Below are 14,637 nucleotides of genomic sequence, written 5' to 3' on the forward strand. Positions count from 1 at the left end.
CTATACAGAAGAAGAAAAGCAGTCTGAACAAACAGGATTTGTAAAAATTAAAGGCAATAATCGGAAAAAAAACATGGGGAGTTCAGCTCTTCGTCAGTTTTACGTTTTTGTATTATAGATTGGCATTTGACTGTGTGAATACAAAAAAACAAAATTGAATGTTCAGAAAACATGTGGGGAAACCCCTAATATACAGGGTGCATCAAAAAAATGTATACACTCTTTGAACTGTCATAGACAATTTATTTCCCGTTCTACAAGGTTAAATATCTGTGAGAAAGTAATGTTATGTTTCTTCAACAGGTGGCAGCAGTGGCAAGGAAGTAACTGCAACATGGCGGACGTGCGTTTGAGCTTTGAAGCGCGGAAGCAGATAATTAAGTGGTACTGTAAGTTTAAGAATGTAGCTGCGGTTCGAAGACAGTGGAGAAGTGAGTATGGTACAGAACCACCTTCAAGGTTAAAAATTACACGTCTACGAGACAAATTCAAAATTCATGGAACAGTGTGCGATGTGCATAAAGGTCGACCAGGGCGACCTCGCCCAGCTACAAGTGATGATTCCACAACTGCGGTCTTGGAACTGTTTCAGCGTCCGCCTCAAAAATGTTCAAGGCAAAGGGCACTTGAGAGTAATGTAAGTACTAGTAGTGTGCTACGCATTCTGAAGAAAGGCAAGTTTCTTGTGTACATTCCAAGGCTGGTGCAACAGCTAAGTGGCGACGATCCAAATTGAAGGTTAGAATTTTGTGAATGGGTTCAGGAGATGGTGAGACGTGAACTGGGATTTATGGGTAGCATAATTTGGTCGGATGAAGCCCAATTCAAACTCAATGGAACTGTCAATAGGCACAATTGTATGTACTGCGCTGAAGATAATCCCCACATTACAGCTGAAAAGGCTGTGAATTTTCCTGGTGTAAAGGTGTGGTGTGGTTTGTCTGCAAGGGGACTCATTGGGCCTTTCCGCTTTGAAGGTACTGTCACTGGAGAAACGTACCTAACAATGCTTGCTGACTCCATATTCCCTGCCATTCGTGCATTATACGGTAATGATGAGTTTTATTTCCAACAAGATGGCGCCCTGCCGTACTATCATAGGGACGTATGAGCATACCTGGATCACAATGTGCCAGGCCAGTGGATAAGACGCAGGGGACCAATCGAGTTTCCTGCACGCTCTCCAGACCTCACGCCACTGGATTTCTTCTTATGGGGCACAGTAAAAGATGAGGTGTACAAACGTAAAACACGTAACCTGGACACACTTTGGAATGAGATTCAGGCAGTGTGCACAGAAATCTCATTGGACACTTTGGTACGATGTACGGAATCAGTGGTGACTCGTACTCAGAAATGTATTGATGCTGAAGGCCAGCAGTTTGAACATTAATCACATTTGCAAAGTACATTTATTTTTCCAATTGGACTTTAAGCTTTCCATTTCCAGAAATTTAACATTGTAGAACGGGAAATAAATTTTCTATGACGCTTCAAAGTGTGTATACATTTTTTGACGCACCCTGTATATAGGCTTCGATCAAAACTTCGTGTACAGACTGTAACGCTGAGACTAAATTGGAAAATGCTTGGTCTCAACCATTGCAACTGCATTAAAGACACAAAAAGAAAAACAACGCTAGTGCGATAAGCAACATCCAACCACAGGGCCACATTATTAGCAGACACTGTCCGCCCCCGGTAGCTGAGTGGTCAGCGTGACAGACTGTCAATCCTAAGGGCCCGGGTTCGATTCCCGGCTGGGTCGGAGATTTTCTCCGCTCAGGGACTGGGTGTTGTGTTGTCCTAATCATCATCATTTCATCCCCATTGACGCGCAGGTCGCCGAAGTGGCGTAAAATCGAAAGACCTACACCAGGCGAACGGTCTACTCGACGGGAGGCCCTAGCCACACGACATTTCATTTATTTTCAGCAGACACTGAGTACTTCAGCAGTAGCACTTGAGGGTCGCTGAATACTGTTCGCCTGCCCATATGTGGTGCACACGTAGGTGAAGTGGACGTTCAACTGAAGGAGACAATGCGGATAATCTCTCGAACACAGATGGTTACCCCATGCACTCGGGTCCCCGTCCTAGCAAACACTGAGCCCTCTGAAATTAGACGACCACGGTTAGCAGCAAGATCATACAGAAAAATCCTACAGAACCTGAAACACTCTATACATCAACACCTAGCACCCACAGACGGACTTAAATTCAGTCAATAAAGTTCTTGTGGGTTTGAGGCAGCATTGTCATCTGTAAAATAACGACGTTTCGGCGACTGTTGCAAGGCGCCTTCCTTAGGGTGTGTTGTTAACTGCTGAGTCGGCAGTTAGCAACACACCATGAGGAAGGCGCCTCGCAACAGTCGCCGAAACGTCGGTATTTTACAGATGACAATGCGGCCTCAAACCCAGAAGAATTTTATTTGCTGTGACAACGACCGCCGAACCCTACGTTTACAGACTTAAATTAAGTTCACCTTTACGGAAAATCGGCGAATAACTGCAAGACTTAGACTCGAAGACAGCTTGGGATGAATTATGTCTAAGTGGACGACCCAGCAATAAGATCGATTGATTCAATCTCCCGAGGAAATTATGGACAACTTTGAACTGTGTCAGAACGAGTACTGGTAGAGGTAAACAGGTAATTAATAAATGGGGCCTATCCGACAGTGCTAAGTGTGTTGGGAAATCCAATCAACGGACCATTTACTTGTGTGTGAAGTGCATGGCTATGAGGGCGATCTGAAGGATATACACGACCTCTCCGACTCAACCACAGCGGGTCTCAAGAATATTTGCAATTTTTTGATGTATTCTAAGAAGATATGTAAAAAATATTTTGGATGAGCATAGAGACATCCGAATATTTTAGTCAATACTTTGTGTCATGAAAGTCTTTGAAATGCTGAATGAGTAAATAAACAAGAATCTTAAGAACACTAACACTTACAGTGTTTCTGGGTAGTGCGAAAAAATGGTCCACCACAGCAGTGAATGGTTAAAAATTGATTCATTTGAAGTGTGGGCGTATAGGAGAGAGTTGCGAATTTCCTCGAAGGAAAGAAGAACTAACGTCTTGTAAAAGAATTAAAGAAAGAAACAAGGCTGTCCGAACTGCTGTCAAAGCATCTTCAAGTTCTCTGGCCAATATTTCGGAGGCAAAGAGCCGACCATCATTCTAGGTGAATTGAAGGCCAAAGACCAAGAGGAACACATCCTGGAAGACTGTTTGAAGCCCCTCATCATGATCCTCCATTGTTTAAATTACATATTTGTAAAATTGACTATTACAATATCGATCGTTTGGCCATTTCAGTTGGACCAGCGCAATAATTTTGTGCTCAAGGAGAGGTCAAATTGTACATTTATCACACATTTATGTATGTCATCACGAATCCATAGGCTGAGTATTTAATGCAATTTCTGCATAAGTAACAAACTACTGCACGTGTTCTCTGTTGCTCAGCTGGATAACTGGACAGGAATTTGAACCCGGCTGCTTCCAGTCTGTTAATGTCCTTCCCCCCCCCTCCCCCCTCCACCCACCCCCCATCACCCCTCTTGTTGAGCGGGGGTCGCGTAGGTTGATCCTGTGCGCTGCTGGAAGCCCTGCGTCGCCACGGGACGGCCTGGCTGTTGCTATGAGAGTAAGGGAAGTCTGGCTGCCAGCTCGTGGCCGATATGAGCAGTCTCACTCCCTGGGGGAAAGGGGGGGGGGGGGGGTTCAGTGTTCTCAGCAGGGGAGCGCAAGCAGGCGCTGCGGCAAACTGCTGCTGCTGATATCAACAGAACGGCACCGCAGCCCGGTTCCGGATGGAACGAAAGCTCAATTATGTAAGACCCATTATATGACGCACATGCCAAGTTTGATAAAGATAGGACTTTTTCTGCATTGTGTAAACGTTTCCTTTCCGTCAGTATAGATTACAAACTCAAAGGATGATGAAAGTGTTTTCTTCTATCCATACAAGGAGAGAGAAACAAAGTGATCCACTACTGTCGTAGACTCTGACAAGTAAAATAAAAAACCGACCCACCACGAAGGAATTATCCGAATGGGACGGAAATCGGTAGATGTGATGTACACTACTAGCCCTTGAAATTGATCCACCACGAAGATGACGTGCTACAGACGTGAAATGTAACCTACAGGAATAAGATGCTGTGAGATGCAAATGATTAGCTTTTCAGAGCATTCACATAAGGTTGACGCCGGTGGCAACACCTACAACGTGATGACATGAGGAAAGTTTCCAACCGATTTCTCATACACAAACAGCAGTTTACCGGCGATGCCTGGTGAAACGCTGTTGTGATGCCTCGTGTAAGGAGGAGAAATGCGTACCATCACGGTTCCGACTTTGATAAAGGTCGGATTGTAGCCTATCGCGATTGCGGTTTATCGTATCGCGACATTGCTGCTCGCGTTCGTTGACATCCAATGACTCTTGGCAGAACATGGAATCGGGGGTTCAGGAGGGTAATACGGAACGCCGTGCTGGATCCCAACGGCCTCGTATCACTAGCAGTCGAGATGACAGGCATCTTATCCGAATGGCTGTAACAGATTGTGCAGCCACGTCTCGATCCCTGAGTCGACAGATGGGGACGTTTGCAAGACAACAACCAACGTTTGCAGCAGCATCGACTATCAGCTCGGAGACCATGGCTGCGGTTACCCTTGACGCTGCATCACAGACAGGAGCGCCTGCGATGGTGTACTCAACGACGAACTTGGGTGCACGAATGGCAAAAAGTCATTTTTTGGGATGAAGCCACGTTCTGTTTACAGCATCATGATGGTCGCATCCATGTTTGGCGACATCGCGGTGAACGCACATTGGAAGCGTGTATTCGTCATCGCCGTACTGGCGTATCACCCAGCGTGATGGTATGGGGTGCCATTGGTTACACGACTCGGTCGCATCTTGTTCGCATTGACGTCATTTTGAACAGTAGACGTTACATTTCAGATGCGTTACGATCCGTCGCTTTACCCTTCATTCGACCCCTGCGTAACCCTACATTTCAGCAGGATAATGCACGACCGCATGTTGCAGGTCCTGTGCGGCCCTTTCTGGATACAGAAAATGATCGACTGTAGCCCTGGCCAGCACATTCTACAGATCTCTCACCAATTGAAAACGTCTGGTCAATGGTGGCCGAGCAACTGGCTCGACACAATACGCCAGTCACTACTCTTGATGAACTGTGATATCGTGTTGAAGCTGCATGTGCAGCTGTACCTGTAACCGCCATCCAAGCTCTGTTTGACTCAATGCGCAGGCGTATCAAGGCCGTTATTACGGGCAGATGTGGTTGTTCTGGGTACTGATTTCTCAGGATCTATGCACCCAAATTGCGTGAAAATGTAGTCACGTGTGTAGTTCTAGTATAATATATTCGTCCAATGAATGCCCGTTCATCATCTGCATTTCTTCTTGGTGTAGAAATTTTAATGGCCAGTAGTGTACATATGCAGACAAACACTTGATTACAGTTTCAGAAAAATTGGATGATTTATTCAAATATTTCACAAATTGAGCAAGCAATTCCTGCTATGAAAAGAAAGAAGCCCAGATCACCCCTCCTGTTTGTTGGGCCGTATAGCGGGCCACAGTCACGTTGTTATCCCACCACAGCCTGGGGCGTCTCCACACGGGAATCTTCACTGAACACAAAATCTACTCCAGTAAATGAGACTCCAGACCACATGTGCCAGACAACACTAGAAACGGGTTTATTGGTGTATGGAGTTCAACGGTAGTCGGCGCAAGGGGCGGCGTGATCTCAGTCCCCTTTGTGTCACCCGCCTACGAATAGTCCTCGTGGTCACTGAAGCAGCAGTTGTACGTCGGATCGATGATAACCATGGGCGGGGCTCTGATGAATGCTCGCTCTTAACGCGTTCTGTCGTCTCTCTAGGTCGAGCGCTTCCTCCTTGACGCTGTGTTCCACCACGGTTCACCCATTCCTGCCAACGTCATCGAATAGCGACATCGCTCCCATTCAAATGTCGAGCGATTCGTCGATTACTGCACGTCCCCTCTCTAACGCTCACATCTGCGGATAATGTTCACGCGCGTGGCTGCGATGCATAGTTACTATCCAACTGAATCCATGGAATTAAATTCGCAAAGAGTTCATGCCCTGGTAGCGAAATGTCCCCTGATTATATCCTTGCCAGAAGCGCTGCGCAACTTTCATCAATCGGTCGCCAGAGTTTACAGTTTTGCTCTTCCGTCGATATCTGTGTCAGGTGTATCAATATCAATTTGTCATCAATTCGATTGCTTCCTTCGTGATGCGTCTTTTTTCTGTCTTAGAGCATATTTCAGAAGCACAAACTGACTGTTAGAGACATGAAAAGCGTGGTATTTGTGTCAGGTACTCACGTGAACGTCCTTGGCAATTTTGATCCAGTGATCGACAGTCATGTTACTCGAGTCGAGCAGTGGGTCGTATTCCACCACCGTGTAGACCACGCGGCTTTTTTGGCGCACGTCCCTGTAACAAGAGGGCCACATCAAATATTCCTGGTGTCGACAGCGTCGGACACAACTAAATAGACATGAAATACGTGGCAGCAAACAGTTAATTGAAAAACAGGACTTTAACCTGATACCTGTCCATAACTTTGCAATATGTTGCTTTATCTAGTTATAATGTGTCATATGCGTCAGTAATTCTTCAGTTAAACGTCACGATTATTTCTAAGGATTGACTGAGTTATTATAGGTGAGTAGAGGCACGATACATAAGAAAGGAGGAAAAACTCGGACGCGCAACTACTCATGGAATCGTCAGGCATTATAATGACATGAACAAAGAAAAAGGAAAGTAGTATGATGAGCCTTTTCTTCTCCTCTTCATTCACAAAAATAAGAATCCCGTAGGCCAGGCTGAACAGCCGGAGCAACACAGTTGACACCGTTACATAAAGGCTATTGAAATATGCACACAGGTGTGTAACATTATTGGATTATGCAGGGTGAACTAAATTTCCTTTACAGACACTGGAGATTTGAAGTTGGGACCTGGAATATTAATTTCAGCATAGGAACTCATGTCCGGAAACGCAGAATAACACAACAAATACAATAATACAAATCCCCCCTATTTGGCGTCAGTGACTAGGGTGTCATGTAAGTCATTCACCAGTAACTTAATATCCAATGCCAACTATAGTTTGTTTGCATGCCATTCAGTTGCATTTGTGATCTGCTCAGAGAGGTTTGTATCTGCTGTTGTGTCTGTGACCTTCGTTCTTACTGTACTACAGTACATTAGTAATCATTCACTACAGTAAAACATGCAAGCTGTACCCTCATTTTAATTTTAGTGTGATGCTGCTGACCAAGGTAAACCACGTGTTTGCGGAATACGTCGACATGATGTTACTACATAGTGAAGCTTGGTGAATGGAAAAGCTGCTAGTCAGTTTCGTACACAGCGTCTCGTCTCGTCTCCCCCCCCGCCCCCCCTCCCGAGTTTGAAGAGCCCATACTCCACATAGTGGAAGAGGATGCGTTAACGAGTATCAGAAACACAACAGGCAGAAAATGTCGACCACCGAACTGTCTGGCATGTTCTGCATGAACAGTAGTAACACCCGTAGCACCTGCAGAAGGCACAGGCAATTAAGCTACAGGATTTTGTGTTACGATCCCACTTCTGCAGGTGGTTCTGGCCCCTTTGTGTGGACGAGTCCAATTTCCCATAGCGGGTCCTTTTAATGGATGAAGCTAACTTCACCAGAGAAGGTGTTCTCAGTTCGCACAAAAGTCATGTGTGGGCTGACGAAAAGCCACGCGCTGCGTGCTCCTGTGGGTTTTCGGGAATGATACAGTCTGTATATTTGGGCAGGGTTTCTGGATAGAAATGTGACTGAACATCTCATGATTTCCGTGTACTTGCGATTCCTTGATGGCATACTGCATGAGCTCTAGGAAGATGTGTCACTGCATGTGTGTCAAAACGTATTGGCCCAGTAGGATGCACACCATCTCACTTTTCATGCATGTTCCAAAAGCATCTGGGCCAACAATTTGGGCAGCAGTGGATAGGTCATGGTGGCCTGATCGCTTGGCCTGCACAATCTCTCTTCAGTCCACTAGACTACCACCTGTGTGGTCACACGAAATTCTTGATTTTCCGGACCACACTGTGGCGTACTGGCAAGACCTACAGCAGATGCTGAAGAACCTGGATTGTTGATTATGTGTACCAGAACATGGGATGAAGGTACCATATCTGTTTTGATATCGGTGGTCATGACATCGAGCCCTACTTTTAAGTGGACCTAGATGACAAGCTGCAGAAGTCAGAGAGCAATGTGTGTTGTGGTATTTTGAATGGAGCGGGGAGACAGCACATTTCTGGTTATAAGTTCCTATGCTGAACTTAACCGTGTTGGTTCCCACTACAAGTCCTCATAGCCTGTAAAGGGAATTCCTTTACATCCTGTATAATTAACGAAATGTCACCTACATGGCACATTCACTGAAGTCAGAGCTATGTACATTATCTTAAGATCACAGTGTCAGAATTTCTATATCCCCTGCGGCCTACTCGGCATTGTGTGTAGTCTTTGCGTAATGAATAGTGTAAGAACCTAAACTTACAGGGGTTGGACAAAACTACGGCAACACCAAAAACACATTACCATGCCTAATACTGTGTAGGAAACCCGTTGGCATTCGAAACAGCTTCCAGTAGCCTCTAAATGGACAGATATAGGTCCTGTATGGTTTTCAAGGGACTGTTATACTTTCCTTTCTGAAAAATAGCGGCATGATCTGCTAACCATGATGGTGGTGGCTAGCTAACCGGCACCCTACTCTCCAAAGTACATTACAAGGGCTCAATAATATTGACCTCCGGTAGCTGTGATGGCCAAGGGAGAGGTGAAAATTCACCCTTGTGCTTACAAATCCAGTGCTGGACGATGTGAGCTGTTTGACCAGGGGCCCTGTCGTCTTGGAACGCAGCGCCAAAAGTGGGGCACAAACATTGTACCATGTGATAGACGTGATCAAGCAAAATGGTCACATAATCCTTGACAGTAATACGACCTTTCAGGGTAACCATGAGACCCATGGAATACCACGATATGGCTGCCATGCTTCGCTCTTGGAACGTAAACTCAGCCAGAAGTTGGAGACAGTGTGAAACAAGACTCATCCGACCAAATGACTTTCTTTCAATACTCCTAATTCCAGGTTTTAAGGCTTCGGCACCACGTTTCACTGTTATTGGCATTTGCATCAGTGGTGAGTGGTTTAGGAATTCCAGCTCGCCCTGAATTTTTTTCCTGTTTATGAAACTGCTTTCGTGTTATTTTGGTATCGACAGGTTTCGCTAGTGCGATGTTCGTTTCTGCAGTAACTTTTGCAACTGCCGTCCGTTTCTTTTTCGTCACAATCCTCTTCAGTGAACTTCTGGCACGAACACTCAACACAGACTTTAGTCTGACTTGGCGGATGATGGTTTTCCCCTCCGTACACCGCATAAACCTTTGATATGGTTCCTCTTGAAACACCAAACAGTTCGGCTACCTCAGTTACGAAAGCAGCCACCATACGAGTACCAACCATTTCCCAACGTTCGAATTCACTGAGCTGTCACATAATGCACTCACAACTACACAGAACGCTGTTCTGACCACGACTGACTCTTGCTACGTATTGAGGACACTGCACTGGAGTCATTCGTGGTCAAATACAACTGCGCAACCTGTTAGCTCGGCTAGCATTTGCATTTATGTTGAAGCATGCTTTTCTCGCGGTGTTTCTATATTTTTGTCCAACACTTTTGCAACCAGGAGCGTCCACTTGCCCAGTGTACGAGGAACTTTGGACATGCGTACAAAGTTTATACTTTGCATGTATGTGTTAAACTGGAGACCTGGAAACGACGGAGAGACTTCGTCCCGCCGTTGCCCTCAGTGGTTCGCAACCCCACAAGCCACAGCAGTCCACCCTCCCCACCGCCGCCCCACACCGAACCCAGGGTTATAAGTTTATACTTTGCTTTACGTTCTTGTTAACTTATAGCAGGGTAAGTCAATAAAGCGAAAGATTTTTTTTTTCTTTTTCGCTCGACAAGTTGACAGAACTGACTGAACAATAACATTTCGGAACATATACTGTGCTCGACACATTATGAATCACCTCTAAGGAAACAATTTATTGACAAATAGCCCAACACGGATTAAGAAAATATTCTTGTGAAACCCTACTAGCTCTTTATTCTCACTAAGTAATGAGTGTTACCGACAGGGGACGTCAAATTAAGTCAACACTTTTAGATTTCCAGAAGGCTTGCGGCACCGTTCCTTACAAGTGACTTCTCACTAAACTGCGTGCCTATGCCGTCTCAGTTTTATGACTGGATTTGTGAAAACCTGACAGAAACGTCACAGACCGTAACAACTGACGGAAAGTCATCGAGTAAAACAGAAGTAATTTCTGGCGTACCCCAAGCAAGTGTTATGGGCGCTCTGTTGTTCCTCATCTACATAAATGATTTCAAAAGACAATCTGAGCAGCCCTCTTAAGATTGTTTGCAGATGATGCAGTCATTTATCGTTTTGTAAAGTCATCAGATGGTCAAAACGAACTGCGAAATAATTTAGACAAGATATCTAATGGTGACAAAAGCGGCAATCTGGTCTAAATAATGAAAAGTGAGAAGTCACCCACAAGATTCTACTAAATTTCGGTTACACGATAAATCGGCGAAAGCTAAAGGCTGTAAACTCAACTAAATAGTTGGATACTATAACATCAACTGGCACAACTACACACATAATGTTGTGGGGCCAACAAACCTAAGACTGTGATTTATTGGCAGAAAATGCAGCAGCTCTACTACAGAGACTGCTTACACTAAGCTTGTACACCCTCTTCAGGAGTACTGCTGTGCTGTATGGGGTCCGCATAAGATAGGATTGACGGAGGACATAGAACAAGTTGAAAGGAAGGGAAATATGATAATGCCACGTGCATGGTGGCAGTCATTAAAACAAAGGGGTGCATGGTGGTAGTCATTAAAAAAAAGTTTTCCACCGCGACGGCACCTTCCCGTGAAATGGGAAGAGGTGGCCATAGATGATGTCAGCGCAAATACCATTTGTCCCATGTCGCTGCTGTCCAGGGCGTTATGCCAGTCGCTGTTGATTTGCTAGGGCCACCTGGTAATGTTATCTGACGGCCTATGAGCATTTTCATTGCCCTAGTGTTTTAATGTGCATTATTATTTTTTTAAATAAACACACACTTCCTAAAAAATGGAACTCGCCGACGTTAAAACGTATTCTAATGGAATATTGTAGTATCATCATGTAGACAATACACTTATTACTTACACCACTGGCCATCAAAATTGCTACACCAAGAAGAACTGCAGATGATGAACGGGTATTCATTCGACAAATATATTATACTAGAACTGACATGTGATTACATTTTCAAGCAATTTGGGTTCATAGATCCTGAGAAATCAGTACCCAGAACAACCACCTCTGGCCATAATAACGGCCTTGATACGCCTGGGCATTGAGTCAAACAGAGCTTGGATGGCGTGTTCAGGTACAGCTGCCCATGCAGCTTCAACACGATACCACAGTTCATCAAGAGTAGTGACGGGCGTATTGTGACGAGCCAGTTGCTCGGCCACCATTGACCAGATGTTTTCAATTAATGAGAGATCTGGAGAATGTGCTCGTCAGGGCAGCAGTCGAACATTTTGTGTGTCCAGAAAGGCCCGTACAGGACCTGCAACATGCGGTCGTGCATTATCCCTCTGAAACGTAGGGTTTCGCAGGGATCGAATGAAAGGTAGAGTCACGGGCCTTAACACGTCTGAAATGTAAAGTCCACTATTCAAAGTGCCGTCAATGACAAAAGCCGGTGACCGAGACGTGTAACCAATGGCACCCCATACCATCACGCCGGGTGATACGCATGCATGTATGGCGATGACGATTACACGCTTCCAATGTGCGTTCACCGCGATGTCACCAAACACGGATGTGACCATCATGATGATGTAAACAGAACCTGGATTCATCCGAAAAAATGACGTTTTGCCATTCGTGCACCCAGGTTCGTCGTTGAGTACACCACCGCAGGCGCTCTGTCTGTGATGCAACGTCAAGGGTAACCGCAGCCATGGTCTCCGAGCTAATAGTCCATGCTGCAAACGACGTCGAACTGTTCGTGCAGATGGTTGTTGTCTTGCAAACGTCCCCATCTGTTGACTCAGGGATCGAGACATGGCTGCACGATCCGTTACAGCCGTGCGGATAAGACGCCTGTCATGTCGACTGTTGTGATACGAGGCCGTTGGGATCCAGCACGGCGTTCCATATTACCCTCCTGAACCCCAGATTCCATATTCTGCGAAGAGTCATTGGATCACGACGAACGCGAGCAGCATTGTCGCGATACGGTAAACCGCAATCACGATAGGCTACAATCTGACCTTTATTAAAGTCGGAAACGTGATGGTACGCACTTCTCCTTACACGAGGCATCACAACAACGTTTCACCAGACAACGCCGATCAACTGCTGTTTGTGTACGAGAAATCGGTTGGAAACTTTCCTCATGTCTGCACGTTGTAGGTGTCGCCACCGGCGCCAACCTTGTGTGACTGCTCTAAAAAGCTAATGTTTTGCGTATCACAGCAACTTCTTCCTGTTGGTTAAATTTCGCGTCTGTAGCACGTCATCTTCGTGGTGTAGCAATTTTAATGGCCAGTAGTGTATAAGCAGCATATTATTATTAAAAAGTATTAGAATCGTATTTCATATTCTGCCTACATCACACCAAGGTTCATAAAGCAGTTACTGCATATGACTGAACTATGTATGTAAGGTGGGGGATCTAATGTAACCTATTAGCTTTCTCGCTATAGTTTTAATTATTTAACATGGAAATCTATTAATTTGTACTGTTGGTGTACTTGTATAAAATAATGTGTTCTACGCCTTTTGCCACTACTAAGCAAGCATTTGTGTGGGTTAGGCAAGGATTGAGGCTGAAAGTCCAAATTGTCCATATAATTCTGTTAAAATATTCGTCTTAGTTCTACTTGACACGAGATCAAAGTCATTCACACGACGTCTTTTCAAAAAATTGCGGAAATTTGTCCACAAAATTTTTCTACGCTTATCTTTTATTATTGTGCATGGTCTCCTCCTAAATACTCTCCTCCACAATTGATACACCGCACCCAACACCGTTTACAATTTAGGAACCAGGCTTGGTACGCCTCTTGCTGCAACGCGCGAAGCACCGTCTGCGAATTTTCTTTTATTTCGTCTATCGTTGCAAATCTTCGTTCCTTCAACGGGATTTTCAATTTTGGAAAATTAAAAAAATGTCCACAGGAGCCAGACTGTAGAGCAGGCCTGGATCCTATGAGGCGGGGCAGGGAGGGGGAGGGAGGGCCGCAAATCGGGGTATCTTCCCCGGGCGGCAATTACAGGGGGCGCCAAAATCATATTCATGAAGAAAAAAACGTTGTTTCACAAGGCGTCTAGCATCCAGCGCACGTTGGCCTATAGATTATTCATATGATTTTGAAACACTTCTCAACTGGCCTTTGAACATTTTTTGAACAAATTCTAAGGTGATTTCTGAACGGATCGTAAGTCTGATTTCGAATGTGTGCACATCGTACGTGATGTCTCTGCCAAGGGAATCCCCGTCGCGTCTAGCAATGAAAAACTTTACCGCAGATAAAAGGGGACTGGGCTATATACCGAGCGGGGTGGCGCAGTGGTTAGACACTGTACTCGCATTCGGGAGGACGACGGTTCAATCCCGAGTCCGGCCATCCTGATTTAGGTTTTCCGTGATTTCCCTAAATCACTCCAGGCAAATGCCGGGATGGTTCCTCTGAAAGGGCACGGCTGACTTCCTTCCCAATCCTTCCCTAATCCGATGAGACGGATGACCACGCTGTCTGGTCTCCTTCCCCAAACCGACCAACCAACCAACTGGGCTATACGAGCTGAGCCGAATAAATTCGAACGGGCGAATGCCAATCGCTGTTGTTTGTGTGAATGGTTGGATGTACAAATGATCAGCGTTGTTATAGTTACTAGCGAAATTCAGATAACCAGAGTGGAAATGAACGACTAACTATTGGAAATCGGTGGTAAGTTTCTATGGGACCAAACTTCTGAGGTCATCGGTCCCAAGGTTTACACATTACCTAATCTAACTAACTTACACTAGGGACGACACACACACACACACACACACACACACACACACACACACACACACACACACACACACACACACGCGCGCGCACGCGCGCGCGCTCGAGGGAGGACTCTAACTTCCGACGGGGCGCCGCGCGAACGGTGGGAAGGCGCCGAAGACTGCGCGGTTACCCTGCGCGGCCTGACTAACAAGAATAATAGGTAAGAAAGATTACTTATTATCTTCCCGAGGTATCCAAGAAAATGAAATTTTGACAGAAGACTGTACAGTCCATGGTTAGAAGCCGCTTTAAGTTCCATTCTCAGAATAACGCGGAAAAGGCGTTGTACGAACACAGAATAACGCCTAACTGCAGAACTAACGCGGGATAACTGTACCTGTGA

General features: G+C 45.4%; 1 protein-coding gene across 1 annotated transcript in view; it reads right to left on the minus strand.

Annotated features, from left to right (window-relative positions):
- The window catches only part of LOC124794937 (L-asparaginase-like), a 328,563-nt gene that overhangs the window by 186,506 nt on the left and 127,420 nt on the right, over nt 1–14,637 (minus strand). Inside the window, exon 3 of the mRNA XM_047258651.1 lies at nt 6,410–6,521. Coding sequence (XP_047114607.1) covers nt 6,410–6,521 — 112 coding nt within the window. The remainder of the gene's footprint in view (nt 1–6,409; nt 6,522–14,637) is intronic.

The sequence above is a fragment of the Schistocerca piceifrons genome, chromosome 4 (assembly GCF_021461385.2).
Source record: "Schistocerca piceifrons isolate TAMUIC-IGC-003096 chromosome 4, iqSchPice1.1, whole genome shotgun sequence".
Taxonomy (NCBI): domain Eukaryota; kingdom Metazoa; phylum Arthropoda; class Insecta; order Orthoptera; family Acrididae; genus Schistocerca; species Schistocerca piceifrons.